This window comes from Hippocampus bargibanti, linkage group LG13 (genome assembly GCF_051943395.1).
Source record: "Hippocampus bargibanti isolate YZ-2025 linkage group LG13, ASM5194339v1, whole genome shotgun sequence".
Lineage (NCBI taxonomy): Eukaryota > Metazoa > Chordata > Actinopteri > Syngnathiformes > Syngnathidae > Hippocampus > Hippocampus bargibanti.
Genome location: NC_142746.1, coordinates 9842303 through 9863269, shown reverse-complemented (window position 1 = coordinate 9863269; position 20967 = coordinate 9842303). Strand labels below are relative to the sequence as shown.

Genomic DNA, 20967 nt, shown 5'->3' with positions numbered 1-20967 from the left:
TATTCAACATTTTGAATGTATTTCGACTTATGACCACTTTGGTTTACGACCGTTTGGTCGTAAGTCGGATGCTGACTGTATATATACTTTTTTCACTCATAAAGGGTTTTGGTAAATGTGCATATAAATTGGTCAGGTTTGGTACCTTTAACAAGTTTAAGAACTACTGGACTAAGTGCTAATTACTGTATTTTCCAGTGTCTAAGGCACACCAAAAAGCCTTCATTTTCTTCAAAAGATAACCCAGCACCTTATATGTGAAGTAATATTGAGCCACAACAGGTCTCGAAAGTACTTTCAGCAGCTACCGACTCCATTTCCCCCTGTAGAAGTCGTGCGTAACCCCAGCCTTTAATGTAGCACGTTATAATGTGGTGTGCTTTATATTTGGAAAACATTTATCTATTTATATACTATAATTGGAAAACGCTTTATTCATTAGAGGTGTGCTTTATAGTCCGGTATGCCTTCTATATGGAAAAAGTTTGAAAAGACACCATTCATTGGGGATGCGCCTTGTACTCCGGCGCGCCTTATGCATAGGAAAATATGGTAATTGATTAATCGTAGAACCGCTCACCGAGTCCAAGTACTGTCGTCACCTCTGATCAAAATGGGGAATACAAAATGATTAAAGTCCCTGCAATCCAATTGGCGAGTTGTCGCCGCGTGACATCCAGAGGTTGGACGTAATGAGATTAGCCATGTTAATCCACACTTTACACCCACAAGTAATCAATTCTTTTCATACGGACATGATTACATTCAAGCCAAAGTAAAAGCTTTTAGAAAAATGAGGAATCGGAGAGGGCGAAGAGAGAGCTCGTCATTTGTCTGCTCCTGCATTATAAATTATATGATTTATTTATCAATTTATTGAGGGTATTTTCTTCATGTGGCCACAAATGAGATGCCGCCTCTGACGACAGGCCAGCTCTTTATTTTTAGTCAGCTGAATTTTTGATGCGGGAAAGAGGACGTAAAGCGTGTGGGGTTTGTTTCTCTCTGTCTCTCTCTCTCTGTGTCTCTCTCTGTCACACTGTCTCTGTCTCTCTCTCTGTCTCTCCCTGTCTCTCTTTGTCTCTCCCCGTCTCTGTCTAACTCTCTCTGTATCTATCTGTCTCTCACTCTGTCTCTTTCTCTGTCTCCCTGTCTATCTCCCTGTCTCTCTCTGTCTCTCTCTGTCTCTCACTCTGCCTCTCTGTATCTCCCTCTCTCTCTCTCTCTGTCTGTCTCTATGTCTCTCTCACTCTCTCTGTGTCACTCCCTATCTCTCTCTCTCTGTCTCTCTCGGCTCTCTCTGTCGCTCTGTCTCTCTCACTCTCTCTGTCTCTGTCTCTCCCTGTCTGTCTCTTTCCCTCGGCTCTCTCTCTCCCCTCTCCCTCCCTCCCTCTGCTGCATGCTTTCCTGATAAAAGACAAGTCATGTAGAAAAAAACATAAATTATCCATATGAATATAATGAATAATATAAGAACGGCGTTTCTTCTTTGACACGGAAAAAGGACAAACTGAGAGCAGGGTTGTCCTTGTGACACCAGCACCTCGACAATACTTGCGTATATGCATGACTGCCGCTTGACTCCAGGCTCTCTGTGGCCTGTAAAAATCCATTTTACGGTGCTTATAATAAAAGATAAACTGGTCCTTAAAAGAGTGATTTTCTTTGTTGATGTGATTTTTATTGAAGTGCACAGTCGCTGTCTGAATACCATTCATCACAGAGACATTTTTTTAGTTTCAATGATAAAATCCTCATAAAAAATAATTTGCATTTTCATATGCAGTGATTATGACTACTTTGGAGGGATTAAAAAAAATACATTGTGTGGAGATGATTTGCAGCGTAATCCTTTTTTTTTGTGGTTCCAAAATGGGAAATGACTTGTAACCTGATTTTTTTTTCCTCTCAGACATTACAATGGAACCCACCAAAAAGAGGGTACCTGCATTGCAAATATATTTGGTATCAACCTCAGGAATAATGCAACTTATCCCATATTTTTTTCCAATAAAGACAGCATGCAAACCAGCGGCACAAATATATAAATATAGGATGTTCCTCCCCGAAAATGCAGCTTCCCTTTAACCGACACTCTCTTACAACTTGGAACATTTGGACCCTGCGTTACGAATAATAGTGGAAATGATATACATATAATAATCGTATATAAATCTGTCGAGTTATGCTTGGTTGTCACGCTATGTGAAGGTGGAAACTGTAAGTGTATCAGTAGGAAATGACCAAAATGGGATGTAAACGTCCATTACACGAATAGAACTGCATTCCATTTGTCATGAACCACCCCCCCCCCCCATTTGTTTTAAATCACAATAGCTTCTGATTGCAGTCATAACTGTCCTTGGCGCTGCCGTAATAAAAGGTGTCCATCAAATAAATGTCCTCTTCCAACGTCAGACGTCGCTTCCTCAAACCTGCCAAGACACGTGCGCTGCCTTTTTGGAATGTTTGTAAACAATCTGCGCCGTGATATTTTTGGGCGGGACAGTCATGACTGCATCCCAACTAACCCCAAACTGAAACGAATGACCAAAAAATGCATTTGTGGGACCAGATGCAGGTCCATCCAAAAGTATTGGGATAGCAATGACATTTTTTTAACTCATTCACTGCCATTCACAAATGTATTCTGGAATTGAAATTATGATGCAAATCGCCATGCCCGAATTTGTTTGGGTTTTGTTTTTTTCTTGTTTGGGTGCCGATAAAGCGCTGGTCATGGCCTCAGGCAATGTTTTCCATTCCACAAGGGGGCAGCATTTTTGTTTTTTCCATATTTTTCCATATATAGCACTTTTTTCCTGCTTCAGCTGTTGTTAAAACGCTATAGAAATCAATATGTATGTATTGCATTGTATTTCGGACAGCTGCCCTCATTCCAAGCTCATATAACTCCAGAACCATATAATTTAGGAATTAACTAGTTTTTTTTTCTGATGAAAGAAGAGAGTCTAAGGTTTCGTACACTGCATTGAATGTTTTTGTAGTCCTAAAACTCAATATTCTGTGGGTTCTGGAATTCGAGTGACAATGAGAAATACTCTGGCACTCAAATGGACACAGTGAATGAGTTAAAATATATTTACTTTGCTTGAAGCCACCGACCAATCCAGTGAGCAAAAATATTGGGACATATGATTGAATTAATGTGAAAAGGATTTCATATTTGGTTTACTTACGAATAGTGCAGCAAATTGACTTCACCAGATGGGAGCATTCGTCATTTGAAATACTGTATTTTTCCAGGCCTCCCCTCTAGCTTCTCTCGGTTCTTATTTGGTCTGGGGTTTTCTGCCTTCAGTCTACTCTTAGGGAGAAAAAAAAGACATACTCTGTTGGGTTTGTGGTCTAAGGCCTTCCATATTGTCCCCCTGGTGATGTCTTAAGTTGTGTTGGCAGTGTGTTTTGACTATGGAGAGGGAAAGGATGTTCTTTCGACCTAAAGAGATGTAAGCACATCTGTGAAACGTGGTGAAGATAATATGACTTGGGTGCTTCTGGAACAAGCTGACATCGACTTTCTTGTAAATCTAGAAAACGACAAATGTATTTCATGAGGATTAGTGGAAGACATTTTCTTTCAGGTATGTTTACAAATCGCTGTGTCTTTCTTTGATTAATTTCGGAAAACTGAATCACTGACCATTTTAAGAGCCTCTGAAATTCCACTGCGTCTATTTTTGAATGAACTTGACCTGTCGGATTGCACTCAGTCTCCCATCATCATTGATTAAAAATATTTTCTTTAAATATATTTGATCATAAATATTTTTTATGATATTAAATATTCATTTTTATATTTGGTATTTTATATGTATCTACTGTTTTCTTCTACTTTCTCTTTCATAATGTTGCTGCTGTAAATTGGGAATTTCTGTGTCTTCAGACAAATAAAATGTTTTCATGTCTTACATCGCAAAATAGCCTTTCCACCGACACTATACACATTCAAATGACGGCGCCGGAACAAAAAAATCGTTTGGGCTCTTATCTTAACGCAATCGCTCCGCTTTTGCCACGCACGAGTCGTACACGTGACCTCGGTGGCGAAAAGGTTTATACTCGATGCGACATGCAAGGAATCGTACAGTGTACAACGTTGGGTCATGCCGTTTTACGTCGTTTCGAGCGCCGTGCTTGGTATCTACAGATAAAAGGCCATTCGGGTGAACCCGCTCCGGGTTCCGCCAGGGCCTCTCGGCCGCGTCCTTTGCGTTCCTGCAACGGAGGTCCCGCGCGTCTTGGAAAAGACGACGGGCGGGACGCCTCATCGAAAAGGCGAACCTTTCCCTCCGCCGCTTCCACGCAAGCGGGCTCAGCGATCCCCGTAATCATGCGGCCATTACCGGATTGCAAGCTGAGTTGAGAGTAAAACGTCCCTCGGGTGCTCAAGAGAAGATGTCCTCCTTGTCGGCTTCCGGTGAGACGGGTCTGGAAATGTCAAAGAGGCCTTGCGGGGAGCCAGCGGCCGGCGTCCTGGCTTTCAGGAGCTTCAAGGCTTCGGCCAGCTGCGCCTCCAGGCCCGACATTCGGACGTTGAGGCTCTTCAGGTCGTCTTTCAGCTCCAGTTTGAGTTCTTGAAGCGAAGCCTGGAGGCTGTGCTCGGGGATGGGGTAGAAGGAGCGTCGGGTTTCGGGCGGTTGGACGGGACTGCGGTCTTGCGGCGTCAGGCGAAAGTCGCTGACCTTGTCGAGGCGCAGGTCGCTCTTGGTGATGCCGCTGTCGCACGAATCCGTTTTCTTCAAAGACAACTGCGACTCGTGACCCTTGGTCCGCTCGGGCAGCGTCTCCATGGATTCCGATTTGGACACCGTTTTCCAGTTGTCCGCTTTGGCCATGGACTCCTTGAAGCGGCCCCAGCCTTTGACTTTGCCAGCAGGCTCGGCGGCCCGACCCCCCACCAAGGAGGCGGGAGGCGGCACCTGGAGCTTCACCTTGTCCGAAGCGGCGCAGCTGGGGGGCGTGTGCGACGGCACCGACGACGAAGGCGTCGCCGGGCTTTCCGTCACCGTCACGATACTGGTGGTGGTGATGATGGCGGTCTTGGGAACGTCCACGTAAACCGAACCCTTCTCGATGTCGGTGTCTTTGCCGGGCTTGTCTGTGGCCGTGCGCGCCTCCCGTTGTTGACGGAAGCGCTGGAAAAGTTTGCGCACGGGGTGGTCGGGCGGCAAGTTGAGCGGCGCTTCGTTTTTGCGTCGCTGACGCTCCTCCTCTTCTCGTTTCACGTCGCTGATTTTTCGGAAGACCATCTAAAAGAGAATTTGGCATGCTAATCATTTTTGGGATTTTAGTCGTTTCTCATAATTAGATACTTGCCAAATGATGTACAAAATATTTTCAGGCGCTGGATGAAATTAGTTTCAAACCCAGTATCCATTGGTCAACTTTATGGGGGGCAATTGGCTATTCACATGCTAACACGAGATTAGATTGTGGCAGTACAATAATTACAAACAATCATTTTCACAGATATTAACTCATACACTGCCATTCCCGAATTTATTTGGGAATTGAAAAGTATGACATGCAGCGCCATTCCCGAATTTGTTCGGGTTTTGGGTTTTCTTGCTAAGGTCGCAGAAAAAAAGCGCCGGTCAGACCTCTGGCAATGTTTTTCCCTTCCATGAGAGGGTAGCATTGGCCTTTTATAATAATAATAATAATAATAATAATACATTTAATTGCAAGCGCCTTTCAGAACACTCAAGGACATTTTACAATAAAAACAAAGCACAATACAATAAAACCATAAGTAAAACGATAAATAATAAATAGACCATGAATGCAATTTTAAACAGATGGGTTTTGAGGTGGGATTTCAAAGTACTTTTGTCCATCTTAGCACTTTGTTCCAGCTTCAGCTGTTGTGAAAGGGTTATATAAATCAATATGTATTGTATTGCATTGTATTTTGTAGACCTGCCCCCATTTCAAGCGCAGATAACTCCATTTTTGCACACGTATGTCAGTGAATGTCGAAATATCAGGCAAAAAATCATTTTATTTTTGAACAAAATATAGAATTATAAATTTGTATTGTGCTCCATTTGAATTTTTTTAGATATTGTCATCCTTCTATTATGAAATAAATATTCTTAGTAAATCACAATGTCTGATCGCTGGTGTGCTCTATGTTGACCTTGGAGCAAAATACTTGCACCTTATCATCATCATCAAAAAGGCGTCGGCAGCGTCTTTTGTCTGTCTCCCCCTCTACCCTCGTCCGTGCCTCACTGCTCACCCCTCCCCTCTCTGCTTACTGAGAAAGAAACAAAAGTTCATCGAAGGCAATTCACTTCAAACAGACGGCTTGTTTACTCAACTCGGCAAGCGGTCTTTTATACTGTGCCCTGCTGAGTCGCTTTACTCTTACCGAAACCTTGACTTTTTAAGAACACGGTCAACCCTCCAAATTGTAATCGGCCCATGTCGAACACCTTGTTTTTCTTTCGCAACAGCAAAAAAGACGGGCAACGGTCCAACGCTTAGACAAAGCGGAAGGTTTCTGTGTGTGTGTGTCAACAACAGAATGAATGAGAAGCCAAATGTTCCGAAAGCAGCGAAACACCATCCATTTTTCTTGTCAACTCTGCCTTGACTAACAAGCGCACAAGGCTCAGGATTTCATCAGCGGCCAATCCAACCTTGGTGAGCAGTTTTTCAATCCACCTCGGGATTTCCCCGCAGGGTGTATAGCTCAAAAAAAAAAAAAACTCCCAACCCCCCAGCCACATACTGGCCAAGCGTTATTTCTGTGCCACAGATGAGATTGCCTCTTCATAGGCCGGCAATTCAATCTCAGTCTCGCTCTCTCATGGGCAGGGTGACCTTAATATGAATGAGGTAATGATTGGCCACAACTGAGCTTGTTCAATTCAGACTTGAAGGATAGGGAGGATGGGAAAGGATTTAATAATATGGGGGGTCAATTTACTGTCGTGTAGTTGTGGAAAAGGCTGGTGATCCCGCGGGGTTCATTACTGACAGGTCGTGTTTTATTTATTTCATTATTTTTTTTTTGTGCGCGTGGGCAACGTCACTTACCCTCTTGCGTAGGTTGTAAGTGAGCAGCAGATTGCGGGAGAAGTGATTGGAGAAGGCCGTGTAGAACTCGAGCACCTTCTGCAGGGCGTCGCGTTTGATGACGTGGAGGTCGCAGTAAGTCAGAGCCCGAACGTTGGCGCAAGCCTGAGCCAGCGTCACCTCCTTCCAAAAGACGTCCCCGAAGACATCCCCCTTGCCTGCGTAGTAAAAGGAGAAAAGTGCTCAAGTCCGGGTATTTTGTCTCCCTCGACAAACGCTAATGAGATTTAGTCGCTCTGTGCCGGAGCGGCTGTCTAATTGCTTCACACAGTCAGTCAGCTTGTGCTCCGAGGGTGTCCTGTTATTTGAGCTCAAATTCTTTAGAGTAGTGTTGGGCTCTTTCTCGCCAATTCCAACACACGCACTCACTAGATCACGACCGCTGTCCTGCCCAGTCCGCCTGACAATGTCGATATTCTGTTGCTAAGCCGTCACCATCCTGTCCTGTCTGATCCTATTTGGTTCTTTACTGTCCTGTCATGTCCCCCCTTAACATGTCGCTTCCTCTACTATAAAAGAATTGTTGTTGTTTTTTTTTTTACTTCCTTATCCTTGAGGAGGGAGGAGCACGTATTCTGATAAGGCAATTGAGAGCAAAATCCCAAGCCGTCTGCTACATTATTGAACCAAAAAAACCCGAGTTAGGCATTATGCAAAACACAGAGGAGAGTAAAGAATAAAAACAACTTCACCATCGGCACAGAGGTTGCACGTAGTGGTGTGCACGGTGAGCCAAGAGTGAAGGGTGGGGTCGTTGTTATAAGTGCTCCTGTCAGCCATGTAACTCCATACAATGAGTCTGGGGGTCCCGTCCCATTTCCCTCTTCCTTCCTCACAGGGTGTCGGGCAAAATGATCACGGTTATACAATTTTTAGGCTATTTCCGTTTGCTTGGTTTTCTCGGCCTCTCTCCGCTCACGGTTCATTCTGTCCTTCCCACCGCCTTGACAATAAATAGCCATCTCAACAGAAAAATCGCAACAGAGGGAGTGTGCCAACCCGCATGACGAAGCAGCCTAACAGGAGATCTTTTTTTTCGTTCTCAATAAGGTTGTCAGGCTGGGTCTGACTCTGGTCGGCATCTTCCCCCTGGGGGACGCGGTCTTGCCCACATCCTTGTGGGGCTTCATTATCCTCCGTGTTGTATACGTTCTACAGCACCATTAGGCTAATGAGATTTTGATCCACGGTAGTAACTTGTTTATCACTGGAGGCTGGGCCCGAGGGGTCCTCCGTCGTATCAGCCTGACGGCGTATTGATTATTTTTTTTTTTTTTTTTGAGAAAGACCTCAGAGGGGGGGCTTGGTGAAATCATCTGACGGCACGATGGTTTGTACTGATCAACATTCCGTCATGGCCGAATCAGTCTAGTGGTGAAATAATTGATGAAGTTGTAAGCTGCTAACATACTACTGGGATTTAAACATGTAATGCATTTTCGACAACATTTTCGACAGTGTCCCACGTGTCTTCCTAACATGTCTGTGACACGATTTCATCCAGTAGCCCCAGGAATAGAAATAAGAACATTTTTTCACCCTTTTACCATAGTCTATGTCTCTTGTGGTGTGGTCTTAAAAAGTGCACACAAGCCGTCTCATTAAGGCAGTACAAGCATCCATTTTCGTTCAGAGAGGCAGCACTTCATCACCGTGTATGGCTCCACATATGCGGCTTCATTTGGACTATTGGTGGCGATCCAAAGTACACCATAACATTCGAGAAAAAAAGTATGAAGTGTGTCCAAACATCCGCCAACCATGTTTGCCGAATATATCCGACTAAAGTGTGTATATATGACTCAGAAAATAACCGACTGGCCTTTTGAAACAGTTGAGAATATTTAGAAATTGTGTCGGTAGGCAGGAAGAAAAGGAACAAAGTTCTGGAAATGCAAAAAAATAGATTGTGCTGTTCTTGTGGCCTAGCAGGTAAGAAATTCAGTTGATTTTAAATAAAAAACAACCACTATTAGTTCGAAAATGATAAGAATGTGCAGTTTAATTGGCTGGCCAATCTAACCAGCAGTACTGGTTCTGTTAAAATTGCCCAAAATCTTTTTTTTCCCTGAATTTCACACTTTGCTGCTGTGAAATGTAAATTTCTCCACTGTGAGACTAATAAAGGCATATCCAATCCAATCCAATCCAATTGTTTTCATGGATTTTTTTACACATTACAACACAGAACAAAGATAACGAGATTTAATTATCAACCCCCCAACAAAAAAGGCTGATTATGATTGTAAATTATACAAATACTAATGGGAAAAGTACAGTAAAGTCTCGTTATATCGATATCGGTTATATCGATAGTACCTCTTATTACGATACTATTTTCATTTCCCTTGCACATTTCTAGTCTTTTTATGTATAATTAGTACCGTTTAGTACGATACCTGGTTATTGCGATAATCCGGTTATTACGGTGCTCCTTTTCATCCCCCGCCGGCCATTTTTGTTGTTTATATCAATATATCCGTCGCGCCATTGGTCAACTTGGTCACGTGTCTTGTTACGTGAGCCGCCATCGGTCGCGCCATTGGTCGACTTGGTCACATGAGCCGCCAACGGTCGCGCTATTGGTCGACTTGGCCGTGTGACTTTGTCACGTGACACGCCATCGGTCGCGCCATTGGTCAACTTGGTCACGTGTCTTGGTCACGTGTCACGCCATCAGTCGCGCCATTGGTCGACTTGGTCAGGTGACTTGGTTACGTGCCCAGCACCCGTGTAGCAGAGCCATTTTCATTTTCAGACGCTAGCTCGTGTGTAGCAGACGAGATTGAAGTGTTTGTGTTAAAAGGTAAAAATGGGAAGCAGAAGAAGATTGATGACTTTTTTAAATTGTATACATAATACAGTAAGATGTAAGCATTGCAGTTTCCCTGTTGTGTTATGTACATGCCCACTGTACTGTATATGAATGCAATCGTTTTTTTGCAACAATGTTTCTTGTTTTGTCTGCTGAAGCGCGATGATTTTGAAAATTATTAACATTCCATACTGTGTATTAAAGGACAGCCGATGTCACTTTTTATTCAAATGCAAATAAAAATGACTTCATGCCAAGACGTCTTGCATTGCTTGTGAATCCAAACAATGGCTTCAGATTCGGATAATATGCTTTCTTGTTACACATCCAGTTATGAATATGTTTCAAATACACTGTAGTTCTGAAGATTAAAGCATACATGTTTACAATCATTAAAGAATTATATGTGCCATTTTGAGGCAACATTGGGGGAACATCGCTCACCCAAAAAAAAAAACGGAGCTAATGGCCAGCTCCGTTTCTTATATGGCGCTTGGCTGCCCTCTTTTGGCAGCTTTTGTTTAATGCAGTTCACCGCAGGATCGGATATATCGATAGTCCCGGTTATATCGATATTTTTTCGGACTCCCTTGAATATCGATATAACGAGACTTTACTGTACTTCTAAAACCGTCACATGTTAAGACAGTAATTCATCTCCTTGTTGTTATGTGCATTAGGACATGTATGTAATTATATCTTCATGTATGTATGTATTTATGTATTTATTTATGTATGCATGTATTATGTATTCATGTATTTATGTCTTCTTTCCCTGGGGTTTTCTGCCTTCAGTCTACTCTTAGGGAGAAAAAAAAGACATACTCTGTTGGGTTTGTGGTCTAAGGCCTTCCATATTGTCCCCCTGGTGATGTCTTAAGTTGTGTTGGCAGTGTGTTTTGACTATGGAGAGGGAAAGGATGTTCTTTCGACCTAAAGAGATGTAAGCACATCTGTGAAACGTGGTGAAGATAATATGACTTGGGTGCTTCTGGAACAAGCTGACATCGACTTTCTTGTAAATCTAGAAAACGACAAATGTATTTCATGAGGATTAGTGGAAGACATTTTCTTTCAGGTATGTTTACAAATCGCTGTGTCTTTCTTTGATTAATTTCGGAAAACTGAATCACTGACCATTTTAAGAGCCTCTGAAATTCCACTGCGTCTATTTTTGAATGAACTTGACCTGTCGGATTGCACTCAGTCTCCCATCATCATTGATTAAAAATATTTTCTTTAAATATATTTGATCATAAATATTTTTTATGATATTAAATATTCATTTTTATATTTGGTATTTTATATGTATCTACTGTTTTCTTCTACTTTCTCTTTCATAATGTTGCTGCTGTAAATTGGGAATTTCTGTGTCTTCAGACAAATAAAATGTTTTCATGTCTTACATCGCAAAATAGCCTTTCCACCGACACTATACACATTCAAATGACGGCGCCGGAACAAAAAAATCGTTTGGGCTCTTATCTTAACGCAATCGCTCCGCTTTTGCCACGCACGAGTCGTACACGTGACCTCGGTGGCGAAAAGGTTTATACTCGATGCGACATGCAAGGAATCGTACAGTGTACAACGTTGGGTCATGCCGTTTTACGTCGTTTCGAGCGCCGTGCTTGGTATCTACAGATAAAAGGCCATTCGGGTGAACCCGCTCCGGGTTCCGCCAGGGCCTCTCGGCCGCGTCCTTTGCGTTCCTGCAACGGAGGTCCCGCGCGTCTTGGAAAAGACGACGGGCGGGACGCCTCATCGAAAAGGCGAACCTTTCCCTCCGCCGCTTCCACGCAAGCGGGCTCAGCGATCCCCGTAATCATGCGGCCATTACCGGATTGCAAGCTGAGTTGAGAGTAAAACGTCCCTCGGGTGCTCAAGAGAAGATGTCCTCCTTGTCGGCTTCCGGTGAGACGGGTCTGGAAATGTCAAAGAGGCCTTGCGGGGAGCCAGCGGCCGGCGTCCTGGCTTTCAGGAGCTTCAAGGCTTCGGCCAGCTGCGCCTCCAGGCCCGACATTCGGACGTTGAGGCTCTTCAGGTCGTCTTTCAGCTCCAGTTTGAGTTCTTGAAGCGAAGCCTGGAGGCTGTGCTCGGGGATGGGGTAGAAGGAGCGTCGGGTTTCGGGCGGTTGGACGGGACTGCGGTCTTGCGGCGTCAGGCGAAAGTCGCTGACCTTGTCGAGGCGCAGGTCGCTCTTGGTGATGCCGCTGTCGCACGAATCCGTTTTCTTCAAAGACAACTGCGACTCGTGACCCTTGGTCCGCTCGGGCAGCGTCTCCATGGATTCCGATTTGGACACCGTTTTCCAGTTGTCCGCTTTGGCCATGGACTCCTTGAAGCGGCCCCAGCCTTTGACTTTGCCAGCAGGCTCGGCGGCCCGACCCCCCACCAAGGAGGCGGGAGGCGGCACCTGGAGCTTCACCTTGTCCGAAGCGGCGCAGCTGGGGGGCGTGTGCGACGGCACCGACGACGAAGGCGTCGCCGGGCTTTCCGTCACCGTCACGATACTGGTGGTGGTGATGATGGCGGTCTTGGGAACGTCCACGTAAACCGAACCCTTCTCGATGTCGGTGTCTTTGCCGGGCTTGTCTGTGGCCGTGCGCGCCTCCCGTTGTTGACGGAAGCGCTGGAAAAGTTTGCGCACGGGGTGGTCGGGCGGCAAGTTGAGCGGCGCTTCGTTTTTGCGTCGCTGACGCTCCTCCTCTTCTCGTTTCACGTCGCTGATTTTTCGGAAGACCATCTAAAAGAGAATTTGGCATGCTAATCATTTTTGGGATTTTAGTCGTTTCTCATAATTAGATACTTGCCAAATGATGTACAAAATATTTTCAGGCGCTGGATGAAATTAGTTTCAAACCCAGTATCCATTGGTCAACTTTATGGGGGGCAATTGGCTATTCACATGCTAACACGAGATTAGATTGTGGCAGTACAATAATTACAAACAATCATTTTCACAGATATTAACTCATACACTGCCATTCCCGAATTTATTTGGGAATTGAAAAGTATGACATGCAGCGCCATTCCCGAATTTGTTCGGGTTTTGGGTTTTCTTGCTAAGGTCGCAGAAAAAAAGCGCCGGTCAGACCTCTGGCAATGTTTTTCCCTTCCATGAGAGGGTAGCATTGGCCTTTTATAATAATAATAATAATAATAATAATACATTTAATTGCAAGCGCCTTTCAGAACACTCAAGGACATTTTACAATAAAAACAAAGCACAATACAATAAAACCATAAGTAAAACGATAAATAATAAATAGACCATGAATGCAATTTTAAACAGATGGGTTTTGAGGTGGGATTTCAAAGTACTTTTGTCCATCTTAGCACTTTGTTCCAGCTTCAGCTGTTGTGAAAGGGTTATATAAATCAATATGTATTGTATTGCATTGTATTTTGTAGACCTGCCCCCATTTCAAGCGCAGATAACTCCATTTTTGCACACGTATGTCAGTGAATGTCGAAATATCAGGCAAAAAATCATTTTATTTTTGAACAAAATATAGAATTATAAATTTGTATTGTGCTCCATTTGAATTTTTTTAGATATTGTCATCCTTCTATTATGAAATAAATATTCTTAGTAAATCACAATGTCTGATCGCTGGTGTGCTCTATGTTGACCTTGGAGCAAAATACTTGCACCTTATCATCATCATCAAAAAGGCGTCGGCAGCGTCTTTTGTCTGTCTCCCCCTCTACCCTCGTCCGTGCCTCACTGCTCACCCCTCCCCTCTCTGCTTACTGAGAAAGAAACAAAAGTTCATCGAAGGCAATTCACTTCAAACAGACGGCTTGTTTACTCAACTCGGCAAGCGGTCTTTTATACTGTGCCCTGCTGAGTCGCTTTACTCTTACCGAAACCTTGACTTTTTAATAACACGGTCAACCCTCCAAATTGTAATCGGCCCATGTCGAACACCTTGTTTTTCTTTCGCAACAGCAAAAAAGACGGGCAACGGTCCAACGCTTAGACAAAGCGGAAGGTTTCTGTGTGTGTGTGTCAACAACAGAATGAATGAGAAGCCAAATGTTCCGAAAGCAGCGAAACACCATCCATTTTTCTTGTCAACTCTGCCTTGACTAACAAGCGCACAAGGCTCAGGATTTCATCAGCGGCCAATCCAACCTTGGTGAGCAGTTTTTCAATCCACCTCGGGATTTCCCCGCAGGGTGTATAGCTCAAAAAAAAAAAAAAACTCCCAACCCCCCAGCCACATACTGGCCAAGCGTTATTTCTGTGCCACAGATGAGATTGCCTCTTCATAGGCCGGCAATTCAATCTCAGTCTCGCTCTCTCATGGGCAGGGTGACCTTAATATGAATGAGGTAATGATTGGCCACAACTGAGCTTGTTCAATTCAGACTTGAAGGATAGGGAGGATGGGAAAGGATTTAATAATACGGGGGGTCAATTTACTGTCGTGTAGTTGTGGAAAAGGCTGGTGATCCCGCGGGGTTCATTACTGACAGGTCGTGTTTTATTTATTTCATTATTTTTTTTGTGCGCGTGGGCAACGTCACTCACCCTCTTGCGTAGGTTGTAAGTGAGCAGCAGATTGCGGGAGAAGTGATTGGAGAAGGCCGTGTAGAACTCGAGCACCTTCTGCAGGGCGTCGCGTTTGATGACGTGGAGGTCGCAGTAAGTCAGAGCCCGAACGTTGGCGCAAGCCTGAGCCAGCGTCACCTCCTTCCAAAAGACGTCCCCGAAGACATCCCCCTTGCCTGCGTAGTAAAAGGAGAAAAGTGCTCAAGTCCGGGTATTTTGTCTCCCTCGACAAACGCTAATGAGATTTAGTCGCTCTGTGCCGGAGCGGCTGTCTAATTGCTTCACACAGTCAGTCAGCTTGTGCTCCGAGGGTGTCCTGTTATTTGAGCTCAAATTCTTTAGAGTAGTGTTGGGCTCTTTCTCGCCAATTCCAACACACGCACTCACTAGATCACGACCGCTGTCCTGCCCAGTCCGCCTGACAATGTCGATATTCTGTTGCTAAGCCGTCACCATCCTGTCCTGTCTGATCCTATTTGGTTCTTTACTGTCCTGTCATGTCCCCCCTTAACATGTCGCTTCCTCTACTATAAAAGAATTGTTGTTGTTTTTTTTTTTACTTCCTTATCCTTGAGGAGGGAGGAGCACGTATTCTGATAAGGCAATTGAGAGCAAAATCCCAAGCCGTCTGCTACATTATTGAACCAAAAAAACCCGAGTTAGGCATTATGCAAAACACAGAGGAGAGTAAAGAATAAAAACAACTTCACCATCGGCACAGAGGTTGCACGTAGTGGTGTGCACGGTGAGCCAAGAGTGAAGGGTGGGGTCGTTGTTATAAGTGCTCCTGTCAGCCATGTAACTCCATACAATGAGTCTGGGGGTCCCGTCCCATTTCCCTCTTCCTTCCTCACAGGGTGTCGGGCAAAATGATCACGGTTATACAATTTTTAGGCTATTTCCGTTTGCTTGGTTTTCTCGGCCTCTCTCCGCTCACGGTTCATTCTGTCCTTCCCACCGCCTTGACAATAAATAGCCATCTCAACAGAAAAATCGCAACAGAGGGAGTGTGCCAACCCGCATGACGAAGCAGCCTAACAGGAGATCTTTTTTTTCGTTCTCAATAAGGTTGTCAGGCTGGGTCTGACTCTGGTCGGCATCTTCCCCCTGGGGGACGCGGTCTTGCCCACATCCTTGTGGGGCTTCATTATCCTCCGTGTTGTATACGTTCTACAGCACCATTAGGCTAATGAGATTTTGATCCACGGTAGTAACTTGTTTATCACTGGAGGCTGGGCCCGAGGGGTCCTCCGTCGTATCAGCCTGACGGCGTATTGATTATTTTTTTTTTTTTTTTTGAGAAAGACCTCAGAGGGGGGGCTTGGTGAAATCATCTGACGGCACGATGGTTTGTACTGATCAACATTCCGTCATGGCCGAATCAGTCTAGTGGTGAAATAATTGATGAAGTTGTAAGCTGCTAACATACTACTGGGATTTAAACATGTAATGCATTTTCGACAACATTTTCGACAGTGTCCCACGTGTCTTCCTAACATGTCTGTGACACGATTTCATCCAGTAGCCCCAGGAATAGAAATAAGAACATTTTTTCACCCTTTTACCATAGTCTATGTCTCTTGTGGTGTGGTCTTAAAAAGTGCACACAAGCCGTCTCATTAAGGCAGTACAAGCATCCATTTTCGTTCAGAGAGGCAGCACTTCATCACCGTGTATGGCTCCACATATGCGGCTTCATTTGGACTATTGGTGGCGATCCAAAGTACACCATAACATTCGAGAAAAAAAGTATGAAGTGTGTCCAAACATCCGCCAACCATGTTTGCCGAATATATCCGACTAAAGTGTGTATATATGACTCAGAAAATAACCGACTGGCCTTTTGAAACAGTTGAGAATATTTAGAAATTGTGTCGGTAGGCAGGAAGAAAAGGAACAAAGTTCTGGAAATGCAAAAAAATAGATTGTGCTGTTCTTGTGGCCTAGCAGGTAAGAAATTCAGTTGATTTTAAATAAAAAACAACCACTATTAGTTCGAAAATGATAAGAATGTGCAGTTTAATTGGCTGGCCAATCTAACCAGCAGTACTGGTTCTGTTAAAATTGCCCAAAATCTTTTTTTTCCCTGAATTTCACACTTTGCTGCTGTGAAATGTAAATTTCTCCACTGTGAGACTAATAAAGGCATATCCAATCCAATCCAATCCAATTGTTTTCATGGATTTTTTTACACATTACAACACAGAACAAAGATAACGAGATTTAATTATCAACCCCCCAACAAAAAAGGCTGATTATGATTGTAAATTATACAAATACTAATGGGAAAAGTACAGTAAAGTCTCGTTATATCGATATCGGTTATATCGATAGTACCTCTTATTACGATACTATTTTCATTTCCCTTGCACATTTCTAGTCTTTTTATGTATAATTAGTACCGTTTAGTACGATACCTGGTTATTGCGATAATCCGGTTATTACGGTGCTCCTTTTCATCCCCCGCCGGCCATTTTTGTTGTTTATATCAATATATCCGTCGCGCCATTGGTCAACTTGGTCACGTGTCTTGTTACGTGAGCCGCCATCGGTCGCGCCATTGGTCGACTTGGTCACATGAGCCGCCAACGGTCGCGCTATTGGTCGACTTGGCCGTGTGACTTTGTCACGTGACACGCCATCGGTCGCGCCATTGGTCAACTTGGTCACGTGTCTTGGTCACGTGTCACGCCATCAGTCGCGCCATTGGTCGACTTGGTCAGGTGACTTGGTTACGTGCCCAGCACCCGTGTAGCAGAGCCATTTTCATTTTCAGACGCTAGCTCGTGTGTAGCAGACGAGATTGAAGTGTTTGTGTTAAAAGGTAAAAATGGGAAGCAGAAGAAGATTGATGACTTTTTTAAATTGTATACATAATACAGTAAGATGTAAGCATTGCAGTTTCCCTGTTGTGTTATGTACATGCCCACTGTACTGTATATGAATGCAATCGTTTTTTGCAACAATGTTTCTTGTTTTGTCTGCTGAAGCGCGATGATTTTGAAAATTATTAACATTCCATACTGTGTATTAAAGGACAGCCGATGTCACTTTTTATTCAAATGCAAATAAAAATGACTTCATGCCAAGACGTCTTGCATTGCTTGTGAATCCAAACAATGGCTTCAGATTCGGATAATATGCTTTCTTGTTACACATCCAGTTATGAATATGTTTCAAATACACTGTAGTTCTGAAGATTAAAGCATACATGTTTACAATCATTAAAGAATTATATGTGCCATTTTGAGGCAACATTGGGGGAACATCGCTCACCCAAAAAAAACGGAGCTAATGGCCAGCTCCGTTTCTTATATGGCGCTTGGCTGCCCTCTTTTGGCAGCTTTTGTTTAATGCAGTTCACCGCAGGATCGGATATATCGATAGTCCCGGTTATATCGATATTTTTTCGGACTCCCTTGAATATCGATATAACGAGACTTTACTGTACTTCTAAAACCGTCACATGTTAAGACAGTAATTCATCTCCTTGTTGTTATGTGCATTAGGACATGTATGTAATTATATCTTCATGTATGTATGTATTTCTGTATTTATGTATTTATTTATGTATGCATGTATTATGTATTCATGTATTTATGTCTTCTTTCCCTTTCGGCTTTTCTCTTCAATGGCTCGCCACAGCGAATCAGTGTCCTCCATCTTCAGAGGTTTGATTCGCATGTTTGTTTTGGCCAAGCATTTACATCGGATGCCCTTCCTGACACACCCCTTTGTATTTATCAGGGCTTGGGACCGGCACAATAAGACACTGGCTCATGTCCCCTTGTGGCTACAGAACAAGCAACTCTATGAACTTAATAAAGATGAAGATGCTCAGTAAAAGGCTCCCAAACACAAAATGGTCACAGCAACATTCAAAAAGCAAAACTATACTCACCATTTGATGACAATGCTCTGATCTTACCGTGAAATGGGCATCTCTTTCCCTACATTACATCACAAACAGAACTTCAAAGTCCTTAAAGATGCTTTATCTGCTGGTGTACGTCAATATTCCCACCATTTTGACAGCATGCACTCAACTATGAACAGTTTTTTCAATGCCCAATTGAGAATGCTCCTTGGCACTGTTCTGAGAGTTCTTATTCTTCCTGGGTGAACATGAACCTGACCTGACAGCAGAAAAACAGCTTGTTTGACAAAGTTTGTTTATTTTCACCCAAACCACGACCGGGCATGCAGTTGTTTTGACGCATTTATGTATTTATGGATTCATTTCTTCATTTATTTATTCATTTTAATGAATTGTCTGAACCCAATTGGTCATTGAAATGTTATTCTGCCAAATATCGAGAGGGGCAAAACAAACATCATTTCTTATTTTTTTTGAGTGGGAAAGAAATGACATTTTATGACGCCAACAGCATATAAAAGAAAAAAACTCAACACCCCGACATGAAAATGGCCAACTTAATAAGTGAATTTAAATTCATCCAAAAAATATGTCCACTTTAAAAAGGCCAAACTCACCTAAAATGGCCACGACCTCGTCATCCTGGATGACTTCCAGTGAACCCGATACCACGAAGCAGAGGCTGTCCACGCTCTCGCCCGCGTGGTAGATGAGGTCGCCGGGTGCGCAGTGGATGGTCTGGAATTCCATAGCTAGCGCCCGCAGACAGCCGTCGCTGGCCAGTCTGAAGGCCGGGTGTTCTTTGAACACTTTACGATTGAGATGGACGCAAATGTCAGCCCGCATGTCCTTAGGACAAATCTGAAGCACCTGAACGACAAAAAAATAATAATAACTGTGTAATAGCAGTCTGGCTGCAATATAGATTTTCTAAATGATATTATCCATTGTGCGTCATTTTCACAGCAGACAAAAGCAGATTATCTCGCGGTCCAATAACAACAAAAATGACACTAAATGGTACAACAGGACTGCAAACACCTGCCGGGAGCATTGTTAGAATCAGTGAGTATTTGCTTCCAAGTCAGAAAATATGTATTTTCCTGGAATGCGGCATTATGTCGTCGTCTTGCAGCTTTCGATTTTTATGCTAAGCTTGTGAAGATAAACTCTATGACTATTCAAGCTTTGTTGCAGACCTTCTGTTGTCGACAGTGTTTTGTAGCTTTGTAGCCAATATGCATCCAAGCTTAGAGAGAACCTGAGAGAGCCGGCCACGTACCTTTTCGGTATCGATGCCCCGCGACATGGACCAAGTAGACGCGATGTAGTCCATCACTCGCTCGCTCAAGCCCTTGGGCACCTGGTAGAGCTTGAGGAAGTCGCGCACGCTGTTGAGCATCTCGTGGTAGCGATTGGTGTTAGCATACATCTGCTGAAAGATGGTGGTCACGTTACCAAAGATGGTGGCGTATAGAAGAGCTGCGGGAAAGAAGAAGAAGAAGAAGAAGAATTTGTGTACTCTCGGAACGGTCGGTATGACAAGAAATTTTCAAATGTGTTAATTTGACATAATTGCAGGGTTAAACATTTTGACATTGACCCAAAAATTGTATTTTATTTTGCCGTCCGTTGTGAGAAACGACGTGGAGACCTGAATGTGTCTTTTAGACAGCTGGGTTGTTGAAGCCATCACGCAGCTGGCTGGCATCTTTATGTGCTTGTGTAGATCAAAGCCTCTGCTGTGCGTGCGTGTGTGTGTGTGTGTGTGTGTGTGTGTGTGTGTGTGTGTGTGTGTGTGTGTGTGTGTGTGTGTGTGTGTGTGTGTGTGTGTGTGTGTGTGTGTGTGTGTGTGTGTGTGTGTGTGTGCTCCTAATTAGCCCGTCTTCGACAAGGGTCGGTGAGGAGGCATGCCAGCCCCACATTTCAATTATCCTCAGATGCTGATGACAGTAACCTGTGTTGTGTTTGTTAGCGTTGCGCTATCAAAAGTGCGATCAACACAATATCACTAATTAAAAAGTACCCCAAACTCCCCCCTGAGGCGGACCTCAGAAACTCATCCATGTTATCTGACATTGTGCATGATACAAGCAATGAAAATTTATTATAAGCCTCCCGTAGGTTAAAAGTGGATTTCTTTGAAATTTCAAACTTGAGAAAAAGGATTACTTTTTCGGTTGTTCTTTTTTTGACACACACACACAAACACACATACACATTTTTGCTACATGGTGGGGACGGAGTGTGTGAGGTATTTGCCCCGTGGGAACCCAATTTCAAAATGTGCCTCTCATAGACTCTTGTCCACACACACACACACACACACACACGCGCGCACGCACGCACACACACCTTTTTAACAAAGTATGCATTAAATATTTTTACTCAGCAGTGACCCAAAAGGGCAGAACATTTTTTTTTCTCTTTTATTTTGAGAGGAAGCGGGTCACGTTAAGCCATGAGCATCTCCGGCATGTCGACGAAACAAAAATCAAGCATCTTTGTTTTGTCGGCAGGTTGCAAAAAAGGCGGAACAATCCGGATCAGCGAAGCCATTTGAAGGTATTTAAAAGACAGTTAGTTGTCAGCCCCAAGCCAAGAGTT

The 20967-nt window shown here is 43.7% G+C and overlaps 2 protein-coding genes across 5 annotated transcripts in view; both read right to left on the bottom strand.

Annotated features, from left to right (window-relative positions):
- Nucleotides 1-1659: 1659 nt before the first annotated feature.
- LOC148889274 (voltage-gated delayed rectifier potassium channel KCNH1-like) lies at nt 1660-8159 on the bottom strand. The gene is made up of 3 exons (XM_089011460.1): nt 7800-8159; nt 7069-7265; nt 1660-5273 (listed from the first exon to the last, which is right to left on the bottom strand). The coding sequence occupies exons 1-3, from the start codon at nt 7885-7887 to the stop codon at nt 4410-4412; spliced, it is 1149 nt and encodes a 382-aa protein (XP_088867586.1). The 5' UTR covers nt 7888-8159; the 3' UTR covers nt 1660-4409.
- Nucleotides 8160-10704: 2545 nt separating this feature from the next.
- LOC148889273 (voltage-gated delayed rectifier potassium channel KCNH1-like) overlaps nt 10705-20967 on the bottom strand; it is a 49292-nt gene continuing 39029 nt past the window's right edge. For all 4 annotated transcript variants that reach the window (XM_089011456.1, XM_089011457.1, XM_089011458.1 and 1 more), the window contains 4 exons: nt 19643-19842; nt 18978-19230; nt 14463-14659; nt 10705-12668 (listed from right to left, as the gene is read on the bottom strand). In XM_089011456.1, coding sequence (XP_088867582.1) covers nt 11805-12668; nt 14463-14659; nt 18978-19230; nt 19643-19842 — 1514 coding nt within the window. In that variant the 3' untranslated portion in view covers nt 10705-11804. The remainder of the gene's footprint in view (nt 12669-14462; nt 14660-18977; nt 19231-19642; nt 19843-20967) is intronic.

Coding starts and splice junctions, on each gene's coding strand:
- LOC148889274 (XM_089011460.1), bottom strand. CDS start 7,887: ATGGCTGACAGGAGCACTTATAACAACGACCCCACCCTTCACTCTTGG. Junction 7,266..7,799: donor GTGCAACCTCTGTGCCGATG/GTGAAGTTGTTT, acceptor TTTACTACGCAG/GCAAGGGGGATGTCTTCGGG. Junction 5,274..7,068: donor CTTACAACCTACGCAAGAGG/GTAAGTGACGTT, acceptor ATTCTCTTTTAG/ATGGTCTTCCGAAAAATCAG.